The following is a 22,399-nucleotide window of genomic DNA, read 5'->3' as shown; positions in this document are numbered from 1 at the left end:
TTTGGGCACCAGGGACCCGTTCCATGGAGAGAGGCTGCCTGCATCCTACAGATGGGGCTTCGCTCGTTTGCGCAGACTGGTTTCTGGCATGCCAAGGTCTGGTGCCGGTCTACAGACCAGGGTTTGGGGCCAGAATGGTTAAGGCACCAAGCTAGAAACTGGGAGACAGTGGGTTCTAGTCCCACTTTAGCCAATTGGGGGATTTGGGCCAATCACACTCTCTCAGCCCAATCCACCTGGAAAGAGAGAGGTGGAGAGATGATGAATAGAGATAGACAGACAGACAGACAGACAGACAGACAGACAGATGATGAAGATAGATGATGATTAGATAGATGATAGATAGATAGATAGATAGATAGATAGATAGATAGATAGATAGATAGATGATAGATAGATAGATAGATAGATGATAGATAGATAGATAATAGATAGATAGATAATAGATAGATGATAGATAAATAGATGGATGGATGATAGATAGATGATAGATAGATAGATAGATAGATAGATAGATGATAGATAGATAGATAGATAGATAGATGGATAGATGATAGATAGATAGATAGATAGATAGATAGATAGATGATAGATAGATAGATGATAGATAGATAGATAGATAGATAGATAGATAGATAGATAGATAGATAGATGATAGATAGATAGATGATAGATAGATAGATGATAGATAGATAGATAATTTACTTCTTTATATATTTCTCTGGTATATCTATCAGATATGACAAAGAAATGTGTAAAGAAGTGAATATAATTGGGTTGGAGAACAGAGAAAATTGAATAAGGATTTTTCCATTTCATTAAGACAACATAAATTAATCTTCCAGGTTGAGAAAACCTTGGGCATCGAGGCTGCACGAACCACTATTATCAGTGAAATCCAATATACTATGACAAACCATGGAATGAGTATTGATCGGAGGCATGTCATGCTGTTGTCGGACCTAATGACCTACAAGGTTTGGGAATTCTTTCCCCCTCCATTATTGTATAAAATTACTCATTTTTTCACTTCTCTCACTCTGAAAAATATATAAACAAAGAAAAATGCTAAGAAAAGTTTAGCAATAATGAGCATGAGATTTGGGCAGGAGCCCTTATCTTTAAGATAGGAGAATTTTTAAATGGGAGAATGCCTTTCATTGAGGACCTGTGTATTGCATGAGCCAGAAAGAGGGCTGAGAAAACATCTATAGACCCCCTCACATCCTGGACATAAACTGTTTCAATTCCTCCCCCTGCATCCCCGTAATAGGGCATTGCAAGCCAAAACAATTACACCCAGGGACAGTGTCAGGGTTCCAAGTAACAACACTAACGAAAGAAGACTCCGAGGCTTTGAGTTTCCTCAAAGTTCCATTTTGTTAGAGATGTCATATTGGCACATCTGGGAAAAACCCGAATCTGAAAGTTTCCAGGTTTTCCCCACCCAAAAGAAAGTCCAAGTCCCTGTCCAGCAGCCACATGTCCATCACAAGGTCCAGTCAAACACCGTCCAAAACCGGAGATGCCTTCCAGTCATACCATTGCAGTTGCAGAACAAGGTGTCCTTGACTCTCTGAGAAAGGAATTTTATTTTGACTATATCTACCCCACTCCATATAATCCCAGTTTCCCACAGCAATAAATGTGGCAAGCCTGAAGGCCCAATGCAAAAGAAGGCTTCCGGGGCCTGACAGACAGTTTTTCTCCCTGTGCTATCACTGTGCTGAACACCTAACAGCATTGTCTAAAGGTATTTTACTCATGAAGTAGGCTGTGTTGATACTGTCTTTCTCATCTTCTCATTTTTCCTAATACCTTCTATTGGTATCTGTGATTTATCCCTTGTTGTATCTTATGATTAATGGTTGTAACTATGATCTATGTACACTGAGAGCTTATGCACCAAAGACAAATTCCTTGTGTGTCCAATCTCACTCGGCCCATAAAGAATTATGTGCTATTCTATTTATACTTATACTCCCATCCCTTGTGTTCTTTGTTCTTGTATTCTGTACATACTTTACTAAAGACTTTGAGAAATCAAATAATCCCTGTTGGTCCTATCTGGTTTTCATCCCTTAAAAAAAACGGTCTCTGCGTATCGCTTATAGCATGAAATTTGGAATGGAGATGTCAGGGTTCCAAGTAAGGCAGTGATTTACTTAACAACTGTGGCGAGAAAGGTCATAAAATGGGGCCAAGCTCACTTAATAACTGTCTCGCTTAACAACAGAAATTTTGGGGTCTACCTTGGTTGTAAATCGAATGTCAAGGTTCCAAGTACCACCCCTAATGAAAGAAGGCTCCGAGGCTTGAGTTTCCTCAAAGTTCCATTCTCCAGTGCGCTGCTTAGAGAATCTAAGGAATGGGTTAATTTTGGTCTGCTTGCCTAGAGACTGAATTGAATAAAACTTGGCCACGCCTCCTCCTTCACTCGGCTGGTCAGTTTTTCAATTCAGTTTGCCTAAATCACATTTTCTCTCCAGATTTTTATTTATCAAGAATACCTATTCCTTGGTTTCTCCTTGCAGGTAATATTGTTTATTGTTTGTGTGTGTAGCCATAACAAAATTCTTTCTAGAAAGCCAAGGTCATCCTTTGTCTCTGCACCTGACCGGAAATGAATGGGTGGAACTGCCAGCATGGCAGTGGAAGATTTGACCATGTGATGGGCTTGTGGGTGTGGGGCAGTGCTTCTCAATTATTTTCTGTCATGCCCCCCCTAGGAAGAAGAAAACATTTCGCGCCCCCCCCCCCCGCACGACTGTAAATAGTATAATTTGTCTATAAAATTGTTATAAGTACACCTCTGCATAACATAGCACACCGGTCTTTCCTCGTCTCCCACCGTAGTCACATGCTTTCTTTCCTCTTTCCCTCTTACTTGTCTATCCTTCCTTCCACCCTCCCTTCCTCCTTCCCTTCCTTCCTGCCTCCCTTCCAGTTCCCTCCTTCCTCTTTCCCCCTGCCTGCCTGCCTTCTTTCCCTCCTGCTTATCTATGCTTCCTTCCTTCCTTGCACCTCCCTCCCTTCTGCCTGCCTGCCTTCTTTCCTCTTTCCCTATCCTCCTATCCTTCCTTTCTCCCTCCCTCCTTCCCTGCCTCCCTTCCAGTTCCATTCTTCCCTCCTTCCTTCTGCCTCCTTCCTGCCTGCTTGCCTTCTTTCCTCTTTCCCTCTTACTTGTCTATCCTTCCTTCCACCCTCCCTTCCTCCTTCCCTTCCTTCCTGCCTCCCTTCCAGTTCCCTCCTTCCTCTTTCCCCCTGCCTGCCTGCCTTCTTTCCCTCCTGCTTATCTATGCTTCCTTCCTTCCTTGCACCTCCCTCCCTTCTGCCTGCCTGCCTTCTTTCCTCTTTCCCTATCCTCCTATCCTTCCTTTCTCCCTCCCTCCTTCCCTGCCTCCCTTCCAGTTCCATTCTTCCCTCCTTCCTTCTGCCTCCTTCCTGCCTGCTTGCCTTCTTTCCTCTTTCCCTCTTACTTGTCTATCCTTCCTTCCACCCTCCCTTCCTCCTTCCCTTCCTTCCTGCCTCCCTTCCAGTTCCCTCCTTCCTCTCTCCCCCTGCCTGCCTGCCTTCTTTCCTCTTTCCCTATCCTCCTATCCTTCCTTTCTCCCTCCCTCCTTCCCTGCCTCCCTTCCAGTTCCATTCTTCCCTCCTTCCTTCTGCCTCCTTCCTGCCTGCTTGCCTTCTTTCCTCTTTCCCTCTTGCTTGTCTATCCTTACTCCCTCCTCCCCTCCCTCCCTGCCAGCAGCTCCTCCAGCATCCCAGCTGGAAGCAGCAGCACAACGGTCGCCATTACCAGGGGCGAAGGGGTGGCGGTGGCAAGATCGGGCGACCGCCGCCCCTTTGTCCCTTCCCCAACAGCGGCTGTTGCGCTTCCGCTTCCAGACGGAATGCTGGCGGTGGAGCTGCTGGCGGGGAGGCGAGCTACCTGCATAAAGACGCCGCCGAGGGCATGGCAGAATATATCCCGGCTTGAAGTGGCAGCGCTGGGGACTGCTCAGAGACTCATCAGAGCCGCGGGCTGGAGCTGTGCAAAAAGTCTGCTTGGGCTGGGGGGTGGGGGGAAGGGAGGGAAGCCTGGGACAGCCATGCTTCCCTCCCTCCCACCCCTGCCCGAGCAGGCTTCTTGCAAAGCTCCAGCCCGCAGCTCCAATGAAAATCCACAGTCCGAAGTGCTGCCACTTCCAGGCGGGATATATTATGCCTCGCCCATGCCGCCGCCGCCGTTGCACCCAGATGGAAAGGCAGCCTTCGCGCCCCCCTTTACGGAGCCTTGCGCCCCCCCAGGGGGGCGCGCCCCACTATTTGAGAACCGCTGGTGTGGGGGCAATATCTTGAACTTTCAAGTAGGTGGGGAAAACCGGGAAGCCTTCAGATTCGGATTTTTCCAGATGTGCCAACATGGCTCTCTTAATAAATTGGAACTTTTAGCAATACTTTGCCTCAGTCTCTAATTTAATTTGGGATGCTATTTGGAACCCTGACAGTAGGCCTGAAGGCTCAACGCAAAAGATGGCTTCCAGGCTTGACAGAGCATTGCAAATCTTGCCATTTTTTTCCGCCGGTCACCTATTCGGCCAATTCTCTAGTAATGTTAATAGTTTTTTCTCCCCTCTTTTGGGATTAGGGTGAAGTTCTGGGAATTACTAGATTTGGGCTGGCCAAAATGAAAGAGAGCGTCTTGATGCTTGCTTCCTTTGAAAAGACAGCCGACCATCTCTTCGACGCTGCATACTTTGGGCAGAAGGATTCAGTGTGTGGTAAGTATTTGTAGGTTCATTTACGGTTCAGTCAGGATGTTCGCCCAGCCATTAGGTACGTTTCTATAAATCGGTTGCGTCTTTTATGTAAAATCAATTGAAGTCCTCGAGTAGAATGAAAAAATATATTAAAAATGGCCTTTTCTGCTCAGCGCCCCCCCCCCCCCCGCCATATTACCGTATTTTTTGCTCCATAAGACACTTTTTTATCTCCCAAAAGTGGGTGGGAATGTCTGTGAGTCTTATGGAGCGAATATTGCTGAAGCCCTGCCCATCCGCCGACCCCCACCCCAGCTGTTTTTGGCCTCAGCGTGCCCCATTTTTGCCCTCCATGCACCCCGTTTTCAGCTTCTACATGCATCCCATTTTTGGCTTCCATGCACCCCATTTTTGGCATCTGCTCCCTCTTTTCCGCCTGCGCATGCATCTTGTTTTCGGCATCAGCACACCACATTTTTAGCCTTTGTGCGTCCCTTTTTTGGCCTCCAAAAATGGGACGTGCAGAGGCCAAAAATGGGACATGTGGAGGCCAAAAATATGGCACACAGAGGCCGAAAACAGGATGCGCAGAGGCCAAAAATGGGAGTGCATTTTATGGTCAGGTGTGTCTTGTAGTGCAAAATATACAGTAAGTCCATTCTCTTGACTTTTCCAATGTGGTACAAAAAGGTAATGAGTTTTTTAAAAAGAAAAAAGTCTATACAGTGGTATACCTCAGTACTCTTTGTTTATTGGTTCTAGGAGGTGTGATGAGTACCAAAAAACGATGAGTACTAAACAGATTTTTCCCATAAGGAATAATGTAGTGAGTCACAAAGGCAGCCAACCTCGACAAATTGAGGAGAAACTTCCTAACAGTGAAGACAATTAACCAGTGGAACAACTTGCCTTCAGATGTTGTGGGTGCTTCATCACTGGAAGTTTTTAAGAAGAGACTAGACAGTCACTTGTCTGAAATGGTATAGGGTCTCCTGCTTGAGCAGGAGGCTGGACTAGAAGAGTACCAAATTCGATGACTTTCAAAGCAAACTGGTACCACTGTGGATTTATTTTTATTGATATTGTATGGGTTTTTTATTTTATTTTTGCTGATAGGGATTAAAAGATACAGCTTGAAAAGTTTGCAAGCCCAAGAAAAGGTTACAAGTTTGAGGCGCAGCCTGCAGGCCATTGTTAATTAAATAAATAAATAAATTCTAATTCAGAATAACTCTTGTTATCAAAACTGGTGAAGATCTCTCCCATACTCCTTGTACAGTCTGTACCAATCAGGAAACACCAATAGGCTGAAGGCCTTCATATATTCCTGTGTCTCAACATTACATTCTTGATAGCACGTTGAAAACATCTGATTTAGGTTTAATACAGGAGAGAGCTGGAAGGGACCTCAAGAGGCCTTGTAGTCCAACCCCCTGCTCGAGCAGGAGACCCTATACCATTTCAGACAAATTGTCCAGTCTCTTCCTAAAAACCTTCAATGATGAGGCACCCACAAGCTGTTCCACTGGTTAATTGTCTTCGTGGGTAGGAAATTCCTCCTTAGTTCCAGTTTGCTTCTCTCCTGGGTTAGTTTCCATCCATTGTTTCTTGTCTTGCACTCTGGTGCTTTTGCAAAATAAGTTGATCCCTTCTTCTTTGTGGCAGCCCCTCAAATACTAGAATACTGCTATCCTGTGACCCACTAGTCCTTCTTTTCTCTATCTAGCCATACCCAAATCTAACGCGAAGAGATGGCTCTATTCCAAGATTCCAAAATGCAGTTTGTGACACTCCTCTAATGCCTCCTACCTTGGGATTCATTGATAGCGAGTTGTTTTACAGATAAATCACAACATTCAATTAGGAGGCACGTGGTTGTTTTAAAGCAGCCGTGTTTCATCCCATTATTATTATTTTTTTATGTCATCCTGCGTGAGTTGGGCAGCTGGGTCCATCTGTTTAATAAATAAACAAAAGTAGAAAAGCTGGGGAAGTGCAAAACTTTTTTTCTTTTTTTGATTTTCTACAGGTGTTTCTGAATGCATCATTATGGGCATCCCGATGAACATCGGAACGGGACTGTTCAAGCTGCTGCATAAAGCTGATAAGGAAGCTGTTCCACCAAGGCGGCCTTTAATTTTTGATAACCCTGATTTCCACATCACCCTTCCATCATAGCAACAGCACCACTTGATGGTGTGTGTGTGTGTGTGTGTATTAATGGTAACATGCCATATTTTTCGGAGTATAAGATGCATTTTTTCCCTCCTAAAAGAGGATGAAAATTTGAGTTTATCTTATACACAGAATGTAGCCCCACCCACCTGCCGACCCCGACCCTTCAGCCATTTTCGGCCTCCGCATGTCATGTTTTATACCCGTTCCAGGCTGCGGGGATCACCACAGACCATTGCTGCTGATCGCCGTCTCTGCGTGTCACATTTTTGGCCTCCGTGCCTTGCGTTTTTGACCTCCGCATGCCCTGGTTTTGGTCTCTGCGCATCGCGTGTTTGGGCAGTTCAGGGTAGTGGGGATTGGCAGTGATCCCTGCCGCCTGGAACCACTGAAAAACTAAGGAGTGTCTTATACTCCAAAAAATACGGTAAATAGGTGTGTGCTTTTCAAATAGGGTGTTGGTTGGATGGATGGAAGAAATATGCAACCTGATCAGCCAGTGGAACAGAAAGTTGCACTTTGTAGGGCTTATGATGTAAATAGGTTATAAGCAAATGTCTATTTAAGAGTCAAAGTAAGGAGGTAACCTGCATGAACCTGAATCCAGAAGCAAGTATATTTATGCTTTGTTTTTTTCCCCCTCCAAAAAATGTAAAAAGTTTTATGGACCTTGAAATCTAGGATTCTATTGCTGTAGATGTGAATAAAGAGACTTTTTTAACCACGATGAAATGGAGGGAGAGGTGTATTTTACTGGGTAAACTTGTACATTCTTTTATAAAGTTAATTATAGTGAAGTGACATACTAGAAGATTATACACCAACACAGATACACATATAGCAGCGATGACAAGGTAAAGTAACCTAAAACTTAATATCTGTGATAATTAGAAACGAAGAAAGATTTGGGGGAATTTATAAACAGAACAACATCCCAAGTTTTGGCTACACTGGTCTGCTGCTTTCTTCCTTGTTTCTGTCAGCATTCAAATTAATTCATTTTTTACAAATGTATACCATGATTTCATTGCTGCAAATCCTATATGCATTTCTTCTCAGTAGTGTATAAATATTTTAACCAATTCCTATATTTGGGGGGGAAACGCCACACAATTGTTAATATCTTGGTAGATTCCAAATGTTAGTGATATAGGCACAAGAATATTATTAAAAAATCCTTGATTATAGCCCCAGATCAGCAATATGTGTAACTTCATACAAAAGATAAATACAATTAAAGAAATTACTAAGAGGGATCACATGATTGCAGGATTAAATGCGATTGTCCAGAATCTTATCTTGGTAATCCTTCTATTAAACTGTTGAGGAAATCCATATAATTGAAGTAATGGAGATAAGGAAAAGGACCAAGCTGTGCAAAAGACACAATCCTTAAGTCAGAAGTGTTTTCATCTGTTTGTCATGCTGCCAGCTCCTTCTTTTAGATTAGGGTCCTTCAACCTTCCTGACATTATGGACATTCTCATAAAATTGTGCAGCTTTGTAGATCTTCAGAAGACTTCAACAAAAATTCTTCAGCCAGGAAGATTTTGGTCACTGCAGAATTTTGTCTCTGAATGATACCTAAAGGAACGCAAGGAAAAATAAATGCATTTTCTGTAGATGCAATTGATATATGATTTTTTTTTGAAGGTGTGAAGATTCTGAAAACTTTGCTGAGTTTCTGCACCAACCTACTTCCTGAACATAGATTAGCTGCTACTATTTGTCTTGTAAATCTGCAAAAGGAAAGGCAGTTGGCTTACCTGAATCTGGGCGCTGCGGGAGAGTCCAAGCATGGGTTAACACAGTCTATCTGCCCTAGGACTGAGTGAATTTTTCTTTGACAACGCCTCCATTTGCCTCATTGAGATCAGTTTTAAAAATGAAGAAGTGTCCGTAATAGGACGGCCGTCCCATAATCACTCGAAGTAATAGTAACCCGGGTGGGTTTGGACTCTCCCGCAGCGCCCAGAGAATGACCGTTCAGGTAAACCAACGGTCTTTCTCCTGTGCGCTGCTTGGAGAGTCCAAGCATGGGACATAACCAAGCTATTGTGTTCCCAGGGCGGGGAGTGTCCAGAATGTCCGGTGTCTCTGTAACTTTTTGCAAAATCCTTCGACCAAAAGAGGCTTCAGCTGAGGCAAAAGTGTCAATTTTATATTTTTTTATGAATGTTGTGAGGGAAGCCCACGTGGCCACTCTGCAAATGTCGCTAATGGACGCTTGGGTCGCCCAAACTGCTGAGGTGGCAGCACTCCTTGTCGAGTGCACCGTCACCCAACCTGGTACGGCCCTGCCTTGATGTTCATAGGCCATCTTGATGCAGGCCCACAACCAACGCCCAATGGTGTAAGATGATGCTTTGCGTCCCAGCGACCCAGGATGAAATGAGACAAAAAAGGCTTTGGAACATTGGAAGTCCTTGGTTCTCTTGACATAAATGCAGACAGCACGTCTCATGTCCAACTTATGCCAAGCACATTCCTTAGGATGCGCAGGTTTCGGGCAAAAGTTGGGAAGGATCACTTCCTGGGATCTATGAAAATGAGAGTTGACCTTAGGGATGAACATGGGGTCAAGTCTCAAGATGACTCTGTCAGCATGTATGATGCATAGGTCTTCCCTGACGGAAAGAGCCGCTAGTTCAGATACCCTTTGGGCAGATGTAATGGCCACTAGAAAGGCAGTCTTAAGAGTCAGGTGATGAAGGCTCGCCGTCCGAATCAGTTCAAAGGGTGCTCCCATTAAGGCTCGTAGAACCGACGGCAAGTTCCAAGACGGATAGCGGTGAACCGTCTGAGGACAGATATTCACCGCGCTCCTCAGGAAACTCTTGACCTATGGGTGTTGTCTCAGAGGATGGGAAGAGCTCTTGGTGAGAATGGTGGACAAGGCCGTGATCTGACGATGGAGAGTGTTGGGTGCTAGGCCTCTGTCCACTCCCTCCTGGAGAAAGTCTACCAATTGTGTAACTGAGGCAGAAATGTCTCTTATACCACCCCTCTGGCACCAGGTTGAAAAGGCGACCCATGTTGTTTCGTATATTCTAGTAGTGGAAGGCCTTCTGGACGCTTGAATAGTTTGTATGACCTTGTCAGAAAGGTTCTGTTTCCTCAGGAGTTCCCCCTCAAGTGCCAGATGGCTAGTTGTAGCCACTGGGGGTCCGGATGGCAGACGGACCCTTGGCTGAGGGAGATTTGCTCCTGAGGAATTCTCCATGGTTTCTGAATGGAGAGGCTGAGAAGGGCCGCGTACCAGGACCTCCTGGGCCAGCGAGGTGCTACGAGGGTGATCTCCGCCTCCTCCGCTAGCAGCTTGGTTACTACCTGCGGAATGAGTGGGAGAGGGGGGAATGCGTATAGCAGTCCTGAGGGCCATTTGCACCTCAGCGCATCCGTCCCCTCTGCCAGGGGCGAGTGGTAGCGGGAAAATAACCTTGGCAGGTGTGTGTTGGTGTGAGTGGCGAATAAGTCTACTTGCGGTTTGCGGAATCTCTGCACAATCTGCCTGAAGAGGTCTGGGTGCAGACGCCACTCGGAGTTGTCGATCGTCTGCCAACTCAGCCAATCTGCCCTCTCGTTGCTGGCCCTGGATATATGATCTGCTCTGATGGACGCTAGATGACGTTCCACCCACCTGCCCAGGGACTCCGCCTCTGTCATGAGTCTCCTGGAGTGGGTGCCGTTTGCCGGTTTATGTGGGTCTTTGTTGCTATGTTGTCTGTTAGTAACAGTCCATGTCGGCCCACAATCTGCGATGAAAACCGTCATAAGGTGAGTTGGGCCGCTCTCAGCTCCATCCAGTTTATGCTGTGAGATGTTTCTCTCTGGTTCTACTTGTCCTGAGCAAGCTGACCCTGACAGCGTGCCCCCCATCCATATAGGCTGGCATCGGAGGTCACCACAATCATTTCGGGTTCCTTGAACAGGCACCCCTTCTCTACTGCCACTGTTCGCCACCAAGAGAGGGAGCGAATCACCTTCTGTGGTAGACATACACATCTTGGGGAGTTGCTGACCTTTAACCTTTGCATCGGCAGGAGGAACCACTGTAGTTCCCTGGCATGGAGACGTGCCCAGGGAACTACCTTTAGGCATGATATCATGATGCCAAGAAGCTGCGAAAGTGTGATGATCGGCACTGACCTGGGCTGCCAGCATTGATGTACTCTGTTCCGGAGATTGTGCAGACGGTCTGGTGACAGGAATACCTGGCAAGAAACCGAGTCTATGATGGTGCCGAGCTGTTGGATGCGTGTGGTCGGCTTGAGATGGCTCTTCTGCCGGTTCACCGAGAAACTGTGATGTTGTAGAGCTCGTATGGTCGTCTGAACATCTCGTTGGGCCTGGTCGCAGCTTGAGGAGTGAATGATGATGTTGTCTAGGTAGCATTCCAGATGAATCGGGCGGTTCCGGAGGTGAGCCGCCACCACTGCAAGGAGCTTCGTGAAAGTCCTGGGCGCCGACGAGAGGCCGAAGGGGAGAGCCCTGTACTAGTAGTGCCTCCCGTCATAGTGGACTCTTAGGAACCTCCTGTGCACTGCATGGATGGGAACGTGCAGGTAGGCTTCTTTCAAGTTATGGAGGTGAGCAGGTCTCCTTGTCTTATGCAATCCAGGATGGAGTGGAGGGATTGCATCTTGAATCGTTTGTTGGCCAGATGCTGATTTAGGCGCTTCAGATCCAAGATGGCCCTCCACTCCACTGAGCTTTTCGGGACCAGGAAAAGAATGGAGTAAAATCCGTGCTTTTCCTGATCCTTCGGCACGGGTTCTATGGCCCTTATCTGGAGAAGGTGGTGAATCTCTGCCTGCATGAGGTCTCTCTTTAGGGGGTTCTTGGGAGTTGGGCAACAAATGAATGTCCTTTGGGGAAAGGACAGAAATTCTAAGACTAGACCCTTCCTGATTGTGTTGAGAACCCACGAGTCTGTGGTGATTTCCTCCCACCTGTCGGCATAAAGTTGAAGCTGATCCCCTATGGGAGGGACCCGATGATGGTCACTTGCCACGACGGAATTGGCAGGAGTTGGAGCCGTCACGAAATGGTTTCCAAAAGGAATGCTGTTGTTGCCTATCGTGTGCTCCGAAGGAGTTCCTATCTTGGCCCCTATCACCTGTCTGGGAGTAGGGCCTATGGTAGGGAGAGGAAGTAGATGCCTGAGCGGGCTCCTGCGCTCAAAATGACTGTTTTCTAAAGGAGCCGGAGCCCTTGCGCACATTCTTCTTCAGGGTGGCCTTTTGTTTGTCCTTCGTCTCAATGACAAATTTGTCCAGAGCGTCCCCAAAAAGCTGTCCCCCTTTGAAGGGAGCGGAAGCAAGTTTCCACTTCGCCTTCATGTCTGCCTGCCAGTGGCGGAGCGACAACAGACGGCGTGAGGTTATATTGGATGCCAATGCCCTAGACGCGAACTTTGCTGCATTCAGCGAAGCGTCGGCTGAATACTCTATTGCTGTGATGATTTTGCTGAGATCGTGACGCCACACGGATTTCCCCCAGAGGGAGGTTTGGATCTCTGTTGTTTCAGCCAGAGGAGGGATGCCCTGGTGAAAAACGAGGCAGAGGTGGATGCCCTGATGGCCCAAGCAGCTGCCTGATGCATCTTATGGCATGCTTTCTCGGATCTTTTGTCTTCTGCCTTGAGACCTTCCAGTAGGTCCGCTGGCAGGTTCGAATTCGAGGTCAAGGAGACTACCGGGGCGTCCACCTCGGGTAACTTCAAAATATCCTCCATCCTGTTTTCTACGGAATAAAGGGATTTATCCCCAACGCTAGGGTTGGTCAGGGTACTGGGTTGAGCCCATTGCCTTTGGACAATGTCCATGAATAAATCTGGGACCGGGATCAGCTTCTGAGTAGGAGCTGTCTCCTTGAAAAGACCTTCTTTGGGGTCCTTGATGGAGGAGGATGTTGTGGTCGTACTCTTAGGAGTAGACCCTAGTTCGGTGGCTGCTTTGGCCTTGTGTAGGATGGCCTTAAACAGGGAGGGCTTGAACAACCCGTGAAGGCGGGCTTATCAGGAGGAAGATCCTCATCCTCCGATAATTCAAATTCTTCAGCCTCCTCCTCTTCCCAGACCGATTCCTCTGTGGCAATCGAGGTGCCAGGAGAGGCTGGAGCCTGGTCTCTGAGACGACGGTTGGCAATTGTCAGGAAGCGCCGCAAAATGGCCATCGCTGTTGCCGGGCTGAAGAGAGAACTGACGCCAGAGCTCTCAAGTGCTCCGTACGGCGCTTTTAACAACAGCGGTTGGGGGAAATTTGGCCAGGAAGCCTCCCGCCGCTCCCTTGCTCGCCGGCAGCCACCAGACAAGCAACTCCCTCGTTCTCACTCTGCGTGCGACCAGCAGCTGACTGTAGCCCGGCAGCCCTCTCAGCAATCAATTCAACGTGAGTTTTATTTTATTTTTTTCCTTTTCCTTCCTAAGGTTACTATACAAAAATAACAAAGAAATTTCCCTATTATTAGGTTGGGGAGTCCAATCTATCTGATCTAGGATTCAGGAGCTCCCCAGCAATAGTCCTAACGGGCGGACTGAGTTTTTAAAATTAATCTCAATGAGGCAAAGGGAGGCGTGGTCAAAGAAAAATTGACTCAGTCCTAGGGCAGATAGACTGTGTTAACCCATGCTTGGACTCTCCAAGCAGCGCATAGGAGAAATTATTTCGCAGTGGTTAGAGTGCATTACTGCAGGCTACTTCAGTTGATTTCTAGCTGCAGTTCAGCAGTTCAAATCTCACTGGCTCAAGGTTGACTCAACTTTCCATCCTTCCAAGATCGGTAAAATGAGGACCCAGATTTTTGGGGGCAATAGGCTGACTCTGTAAACCGCTTAGAGAGGCTCTAGAGCACTGTAAAGTTGTATATAAGTCTAAGTGCTATTGCTGTTGCCTCAGCTTTCCATCCTTCTGAGGTCAGTCAAATGAGGATTGTTGGGGACAATAGGCTGACTCTAAACCATTTAGAGAGGGCTTTAAAGCACAGTGAAGCGGTATATAAGTCTTAAGTGCTATTGCTATTGCTATTTTGTTAGCAGTACCCAGGCTGAACAAAAATGCTGTTAGCAACCAGCTACTCTGTTCTGTTTTGCGTCACCATTTCATCCTTTTCTCCTCAAATCGTTTTTTCCTCTGCACACTTGACTAGTAGCATTCTTGTTTGCATAATACAGGATGGACCTGATATTTCTGTCTAGGTTTTTGCTTGCTGATTGTGCCCATTATATTTAGCATCTCTTTTCCAGTCCTTATTCTTCAAAGTGCACTTTTCCACCTTGTGACTCCAAGGTTGCTCTCATGCAAAAAGACAACAATTCCCTATAGTACTTACATCAAACAGAGCGCATCCGGGACTGAGTTTAAGTCAGCCGTACACTGAATTCAATCCCTTTAGGACAATCTGTCCCTGAGCTTGGGGGGGGGGGGAACCCACTGCATCGTGAGTTGGGATATGACAGCCATCACCGTGATGACCTTGGACGTTTGGGTAGAGACGGCCTCCTGCGGTGAGAAAATGAGAACTGGACTTTGTTCTAACATTTCTGGGTCCCCGAGATACTGCAGCTTGACTTGTATGGGAAAAGAGAGGCGGGGAGGTTTAAGTAAGACAAATTGGCTAAGCCACCTGAGATTCGCTGGTGGGACCACCACAAAATGTTGGCTTTGCAATCCATCCCTTTGCAGTCTTGGAGGATGATGGCCAGTCTAGAGAAAAGGAGGACTAAGGGCAGGGGTCTGCAACCGACCCATTTCCCACAGAAAAGAAAACACCAGGAGCCACAAAACCTGGTGGGAATGGCCAACTTGAATGGCCAACTTGACATCACTCACTCCCACCCAGTCATATGACACACCTGAGCCACGCCTCCAGGTGTTTTCTGTGGGAAACAGGTATCTATCTATCTATCTCCATCCATCCATCGCTTATCTATCATCACTAGATTGTGACATGACAGCAGTATTCCAGTGTTTGAGGGGCTGCCACAAAGAAGAGGGGGGGGGTCAACTCATTTTCCGAAGCACCGGAAGGCAAGGCAAGAAACAATGGATGGAAACGTAATACGGTTGCAAGATGGGATAATTTACAGTATTTCAGTGTCGGTACATATTCAGGCTGGGAATAGTTTTTCATGTTGCACGCATCCAGTTTTGGTCGCCACGTTACAAAAAAAGAGATGTTGAGACTTTGGAAAAAGAGCAGAGAAGAGCAACTAAGATGATCAAACACCCAGAGATTAAAATATGAAGAACGACTGCAGGATTTAAATATGGCCAGTCTGGAGAAAAGAAGGACTAGGGAGGACATCATAGCAGTCAAATAGAGAGGTTGCCATGAAGAAGAAAGGGGTCAACCTATTTTCCAAAGCACCAGAAGGCAAGACAAGAAGCAACAGATGGAAACTAATCAAGGAAAGAAGCAACCTGAAGGAGAAACTTCCCAAGAGTAAGGACAATTAACCAGTGGAATGGCTTGTCACCAGAAGTTGTGGGTGTTTCATCACTGGAAGTTTTTAAGAAGAGACAGGACAACCACCTGCCCGAAATGGTATAGGTCAGGGTCTCCTGCTTGAGCAATGGGTTGGACTAGAAGACCTCCAAGGTCCGTTCCAGCTCTATTCTGATTGATTGGATAGGAAGAAAGGCTTTATGGGATATGCTACATGGCATCTCTTTGTTTATTTTCTTCATTGTCGTTTGATTTCAAGCCCGTTGCTGCGCACTCCAGCCCCTCGGGCGGACGCTGGATCAAGCATTAAGGAAAAGATAAGCACAACTGACGGTAGATTATTTTGAATGTATTAGCATGACTTGGGGCCTTGGTTCAAATTAATCTCTCGTCCCTAAGGTGTTGCCTGCTGCATCGTCTTGCCAACAGTCTTTGCAAGCAACCGGCTATGCAAGACTTGAATTATATTTTTTTCTTGCTTCTCAGTTGACTTTCACGTTTAAATCATGTCAGCTTATACTGCTCTGTGCCAAAGTATCTCTGGAAGAGGAGCAACAGCTAATCCTTTCCTCTAATTCTGCTCATATTTATTTGCATAGCAGTTGCCCTGAAGTTATGTATTGTTATTATTTTTTAACGGTGCAAGTAATTTATCAGCAAATGAAATGGCACTTTCCCAGAGAATTCTGAGGGGTGGGGGCGGAGAGAACAAATCTCCACTTGACCTTGTTGGAAGAAATGTCCATCTGGATTCAGTTCCAAGTGGGGAGAAAGACACTGGAAACATGGAGGCTGATTGAAAGGATGGTTTTATTGATGGACAGGACCACATGGTTTGAGATCCTGGGCAAAAAGGCACATGGGTAAGAGAGAGAGAGAGATTTATACCCTCTTTTGGGCTTTGAATTTGAGCTGTTGTTCTGATTGGTTGTCAGACTCCCATGGGGCCATGTAGGGGTAACTTTGTAGCTTGTCTTTTGAGTCCCAGGCTTGGTTGACTTTTGCTGGGTGATGATGTAATGAAGAGGGTGATGTAATGAAGACGGTAATAATTCCTATTATATCTGAGGGCTCATCCTACCTTTGTTGGATCTTGGGTGAGGGCATTTGCTTATGACTAGACCTAGCTACCCTGTTTCCCTGAAAATAAGACCTCCCCGAATAATAAGCCCTATCAGGCTTTTGAGCACATGCACTAAAATAATCCCTCCCAAAAATATTGCAACACAGCAGCAGCCATGAGGTGACCACGCTCGTCATCTCCTGCACCTCAAAAACAATATGACCTCCCCAAAAATAAGGCCAAGCGTTTATTTCAGGGGTCAATTTTTGGGGAAATATTTTTGGGGAAATATTTTTGGGGAAATATGGTATCTTTATCTCCTAAGTGCTGACTTCTGCTGTGGGCTATTGGGGAGGGTGGGGGCTATTAAGAGTGAGTCTGCTTCCTGCCTTTAAAAAAAATTTCTCATCCAGGGAAATATAATATTCTGCCTTTTAATATTTCTTTGAATATTTCATTCTTCTAAGAGAGGGGTGGGTGTGAACTTCCTACTGCCTTTTCTATGATGGTCCTAGAGCAGACACCAAAATCTGTCCTAAAATGTCCTCTTTGGCCAGGGAATAAGTTTCCAGTGGCTTTCGTGGGTAGTAAAGTCTAGAGTGAGAGATGATACGATCCATTAGAAGCAATTCTTGCCGTTTTAAAATTGAGATGAGTAACAACGGTCTACTGTAGAATTTTTCTCAGCTGCGGTTAATATCTACAACCACTATACTGAACTTAATCAACAAAATCTAAATCTCTGCACACTGTGGTCATTCCTAAAATGAAAGTGGCTTTTTTTTTTTTGCAAAGTCATTTAATAACACAGATAATATTTTCCAAAACAAAAACCAGGCTTTTTAAGTTCTCTAATCAGTTATACAATAAACTTGTATAACATTTATATGTTAGCCGTATAGAACACTGGGACAATTTAATGATTTTATCGATTTTAAAACAAAATAAAAACTACAAACTAATACGGAGTAAGGGACGAGGGGGGGAGGAAGAGGAGGAGGAGGAAAGAAGAAGAAGAAGAAGAAGAAGAAGAAGAAGAAGAAGAAGAAGAAGAAGAAGAAGAAGAAGAAGAAGAAGAAGAAGAAGAAGAAGAAGAAGAAGAAGAAGAAGAAGAAGAAGAAGAAGAAGAAGAGGAAGAAACAGGAAACGAACAGTAAAAGAAAGGGGGGAAAGTAAAAGAAAAATAGGGAAAAAATGTACTAGATCATTCCAAGGAAAAACCCAGGTAGTTCTTCTTATATGACCATTTACATAATAATTACATAAGTTATTTATGTAAGAGATAGGAGATCATTTCAAGGTAGTATGGAGGAGGTGAGTCAGCTATCTTGAATTTAAAATTAAGAGGTTTTCAAACATTTCCAGACTGGAAACTTCTGGTTCAGTTGTTCTCCTTGATAATTTTTTAAGTAAAGAAAAAAAAAAGAAAAAACATAGGACAGATGGTGTAAATGTATTGGGAAAGAGAAAGAGTGTGACAAAAACATACCTGTCTGCCTGCAAATGGAAATCCATGCTACATCAATCAGAATCGAGATGGAAGAGGCCTTGGAGGTCTTCTAGTCCAGCTCCCTGCTCCAGCAGGAGACCCTGGCCTATACCATTTCAGACATGTGGCTGTCCAGTCTCTTCTTAAAAACCTCCATTGATGGAGCATCCACAACTTCTGAAGACAAGCTGTTCCACTGGTTAATTGTCCTCACTGCTAGGAAGTTTCTCTTTAATTCCTGGTTGCTTCTCTCCTTGAATAGTTTCCATTCATTGGTTCTTGTCCTGCCTTCTGGTGCTTTGGAAAATAAGTTGACCCCCTCTTCTTTGTGGCAGCCCCTCAAAAACTGGAATCCTGCTATCATTTCACCCCCTAGTCCCATGATGGCGAACTTAAGGCACACGTGCCAGAGGTGGCATTCAGAGCCCTCTCTGTAGGCACAAATGCCATCACCAGCTGGTCTTTGCGGATGCCGGAGTGCTGGAAAACAGCATGAAAAACAGCCAAAACCCAGCCTGTTTTTCAGGCTGTTTTCAAGCCATTTTCCGGGCCCTTTTCAGGCTGTTTTTGGCCTGAAAATGGCCAAAGAAATATGTGTGCTGTTGCGTGCCAGAAACTAGAAGACAAGCTGGCTGGCATGTGCACCTGGGAAGATTACACCACCTAGCAAGGCTCAACCAAGCTTGGGACTCAGGACAGCCTACAGAGTTGCCCTGCATGGCCCCATGGGAGTCTGACAACCAATCAGAATACAAGCTCAAATTCAAAAGCCCAGAGAGGGTATAAAACTCAGGCACTCTCAGCATCTCTTCCCTTTTTTGCTTCTTCGCCCAACATCTCCGAGGCTTGTGATCCTGTTCGCCATTAAAACCATCTTTCCAAGCAGCCACCACGAATCCAGTGTCTTTTCCCCCCACTTGGAACTGAACCCAGATGGACGTTTCTTCCAACAGCCCTAAATCCAGACCGATGAGGAAAAGGACAGAAGGGGCTATATCTCACATCATGTAACTTAAGGGAAAGGGGTGTGCGTTTTATGGATCTGACTAGAAGGAAGGCAATGTCATTATCAATTTGCATCTAACTGTTAGGTCTTCAAAATGTAACCTCGAAATGCCTTTGGCTCCCACAGATGCAGCTAAAACAGGAAACGGCTTCCAGTCACAGTTGAGGCCATCACGGAAACAGGACAGGACAGTCTACGTGGGGCATGATGGAAGTCATTCAAAGACCATTTGAGGGCAGGGGAAACTGAGAGCAATGAATTCAGGCATGTATTGTGGTTTCTATGCTCAGCGTTCAGTTTTTTTTAGGAGACCAATGTAGGCTCGCTTCAGTGTGTTGGAAGAAATGTCCTTCTGGTTCAGTTCCAAGTGGGGGAAAAGACACTGAAAACATGGAGGCTGCTTGGAAAGATGGTTTAATGGTGGACAGGACCACGTGGCTTGAGTTCCTGAATAGAAAAGGGAGATCACATACTTCCAGATGTTGGGTGAAGAAGAAAGGAGAGAGTTCCTGGGTTTTTTATACTTCCTGTTCGGCCCCACCTCCCTGTTTCTCTGTAAGAAATGCATTCTGATTGGTTGTTAGAATCGTGGGGGGAGAGTGGGAGGTCTTAGCTAACTTTGTAGGTTGTGTGTCTTATGAGTCCCAAGCTTGCTTGAGTTCCTAGATGCCTTGTGAGTTTCTGTAGATGGCTAATCCCACTTTTGTTATGTAGAGTAGACTGACTCAGGTCTTTTAACGGCCCATTGACAAAGGTGGGGGCTATTAAGAGTGAGTCTGTTTCCTGCCTAAAAACATGTCTCTCCATTTCTTATCCAGGGAAAATACAATATTCTGCCTTTTCATTATTTTCCAGGATATTTTATTTTTCTAGGAGAGGGGTGGGTGCTAACTTCCTACAGGTGAAGACACTCGCCTCCCACACGGAAGGTTGAGAGTTCAATCCTCAGTAGTGGCAGAGGTTTGTCTCCTAGGACACAAAGGAAAAATACCTGCTGTGAACTCCACGTGGGCATCAGGAAGGGCATACGTCAGTAAACTGGCAGCTCCATCCAGTCACCCTAATTCTACCCTGAATTAAGGGATTACAGGGATGTAAAGATGGGATAATGTGGGCCACCTTCAGTCCAGCTAGACCTGCCCCTGAATGAATGCCCCTGATATAGAGGTAAGGTCATTGGGTTGTGCACAATTCAGTGCAGCAACATGTAGAGAAATAGCAATTATGACTGCAAGTGGCATTAATTGGGTAGCAGAAGTGTTAGTGAAATCCTGCATAAATAATTGGATTTATTGATATCAAGAATGCCAGCAAATGTTGGAAGTGTGAACAGCAGTTAGATATTAAAATAAGGTTGGTCTCCATATGAGCAGGGATGGCACCCTTTCCAGCAGATGGCAATACTTTATTCCCACTTTCTGGATGTTGTCTTTTGCTGAATATCTAAATATCTCTCCTTTTCCCTTCATCAATACTCGACAGATCTTCTCATGGAGCTGCAAGAGACATTTTCTTCCCTTGCCCATATTAGCAAATTGTGGCAGTTAAAGGTGGGCAAAAGTTGTAAAGTTTCCACAAGCATGGAAGCCATGAAAACATTGGGGAGAGGGGGAAGAAAGAGACAGGAGACACCAAAATATATCTAAAGCACATAACCCACTTTGGCTGGTCTTTCTTGAAAAAGCAAAGGATCGTTAGATCTGCTAGAACCGTGATGGCAAACCTATGGCACACATGCCACAGGTGGCATGCAGAGCCCTCTCTGTGGGCATGTATGTGCGCGCCGGCCACCCGGTCTTCTGGTTTAGGATGCACACATGTGTGCCGGCCAGCTGGTCTTCACGTGTGCCAGAGCTCCAGAAATCCGAAGACCAGGTGGCCGGCCAGCTAGTCTTCAGATTTCCAGAGCTCCAGCACGCGTGAAGACCAGCTGGCTAGAAGACCAGGTTGCCAGCACGCCCGTGTGCACTGGCCAGCTGGTCATTTGAGTTTCTGAGCCTCTGGTGTGCACAAAGATCAGCTGGCTGGCATGCATGCACACACCAGAAAACCAGATGGCCGGCACACGCATGCCCCCAGCCAGCTGATCTTTGAGTTTCTGGACCTCTGGTGTACACAAAGATCAGCTGGCCAGTGCACGTGTGCACCAGAAACCAGAAGATGCACACGCATGCACCCATCTGGTTTTCTGGTGCGCGCATGCACCCAGCCAGCTGATCTTTGAGTTTCTGGGCCTCTGTTATGCACAAAGATCAGCTGGCCAGTACACATGTGTGCACCAGAAACCAGAAGATGCACACGCATGCACCCATCTGGTTTTCTTGTGCGCGCATGGACCCAGCCAGTTGATCTTTGATTTTCTGGGCCTCGGGTGCGCACAAAGATCAGCTGGATGGCATGCATGTGCACACCAGAAAACCAGATGGCTGGCCCGCGCATGCACCCAGCCAGCTGATCTTTGAGTTTCTGAGCCTCTGGTGTGCACAAAGATCAGCTGGCTGGCATGCATGCGTGCACCAGAAAACCAGATGGCCGGCACATGCATGCACCCAGCCAACTGATATTTGAGTTTCTGGGCCTCTGGTGTGCACAAAGATCAGCTGGCCAGTGCACAGGGTTCGGTACTCTCGCCTCTCCTGTTCAACACATACATGAAACCGCTGGGCGAGATCATCCGTGGTTTTGGGGTGGGATATCATCTGTATGCTGATGACACTCAGCTATACATCTCCACCCCAAACCACCCCAATGAGGCCATCGAAGTGATGTCCCGGTGTTTGGAGGCCGTACGGATCTGGATGGATGGCAACCGACTGAAACTCAACCCTTCCAAGACGGAGTGGCTGTGGCTTCCGGCGCCCCGGTTCAACCAGGTGTTTCCATCTCTGGCCATTGGGGGCGTGCAATTAGCCCCTATGGAACAGGTGCGCAATTTGGGCGTCCTCCTGGATGCCCGGCTGTCCATGGATGACCATGTAACAGCCGTGGCAAGGGGGGCGTTCCATCAGGTTCGCCTGATGCGCCAATTGCGCCCCTTATTGGACCGGGATGCCCTACGCACAGTCACCCATGCGCTGGTGACGTCTCGCCTGGACTACTGCAATGCTCTCTACATGGGGCTTCCTTTGAGATGCACTCGGAGACTACAGTTGGTCCAGAACGCGGCCGCGCGGGTGATCATGGGGAGGACTAGATTCTCCCCTGTAACACCTCTCCTGCGCGAGCTGCACTGGCTTCCTGTGGTCTACCGAGTGCGTTTCAAGGTTTTGATTATGATCTTTAAAGCGCTTCATGGCACAGGGCCTAGTTACATGCAGGATCGCATCCTGCCCCACACATCCCTACGACCAATCCGCTCTCACAGAGAGGGACTTCTCCGGGTGCCGACCGCCAAACAGTGTCGGGGGGCGACACCCAGGAGCAGAGCCTTCTCTGTGATGGGCCCAGCCCTGTGGAATGACCTCCCCCGGGACATC

The 22,399-nt window shown here is 46.5% G+C and overlaps 1 protein-coding gene across 2 annotated transcripts in view; it reads left to right on the top strand.

Moving 5' to 3' along the window:
• The window catches only part of POLR3A (RNA polymerase III subunit A), a 169,562-nt gene that overhangs the window by 59,650 nt on the left and 87,513 nt on the right, over positions 1 to 22,399 (top strand). Inside the window, exons 29-31 of one of the 2 annotated variants that reach the window (XM_081956497.1) lie at positions 846 to 977; positions 4,631 to 4,763; positions 6,772 to 6,965. In XM_081956497.1, coding sequence (XP_081812623.1) covers positions 846 to 977; positions 4,631 to 4,763; positions 6,772 to 6,920 — 414 coding nt within the window. In that variant the 3' untranslated portion in view covers positions 6,921 to 6,965. Of the gene's footprint in view, positions 1 to 845; positions 978 to 4,630; positions 4,764 to 6,771; positions 8,467 to 22,399 lie in introns of those variants that run through there. The other variant, XM_081956496.1, reaches the window with a different exon arrangement.

Source organism: Natrix helvetica, assembly GCF_964273705.1.
Source record: "Natrix helvetica genome assembly, chromosome: 5".
In the NCBI taxonomy this organism is placed as follows: Eukaryota; Metazoa; Chordata; class Lepidosauria; order Squamata; family Natricidae; genus Natrix; species Natrix helvetica.
The sequence above is the reverse complement of the archived record's forward strand: the minus strand, read 5'-3'. Positions and strand labels throughout refer to the sequence as shown.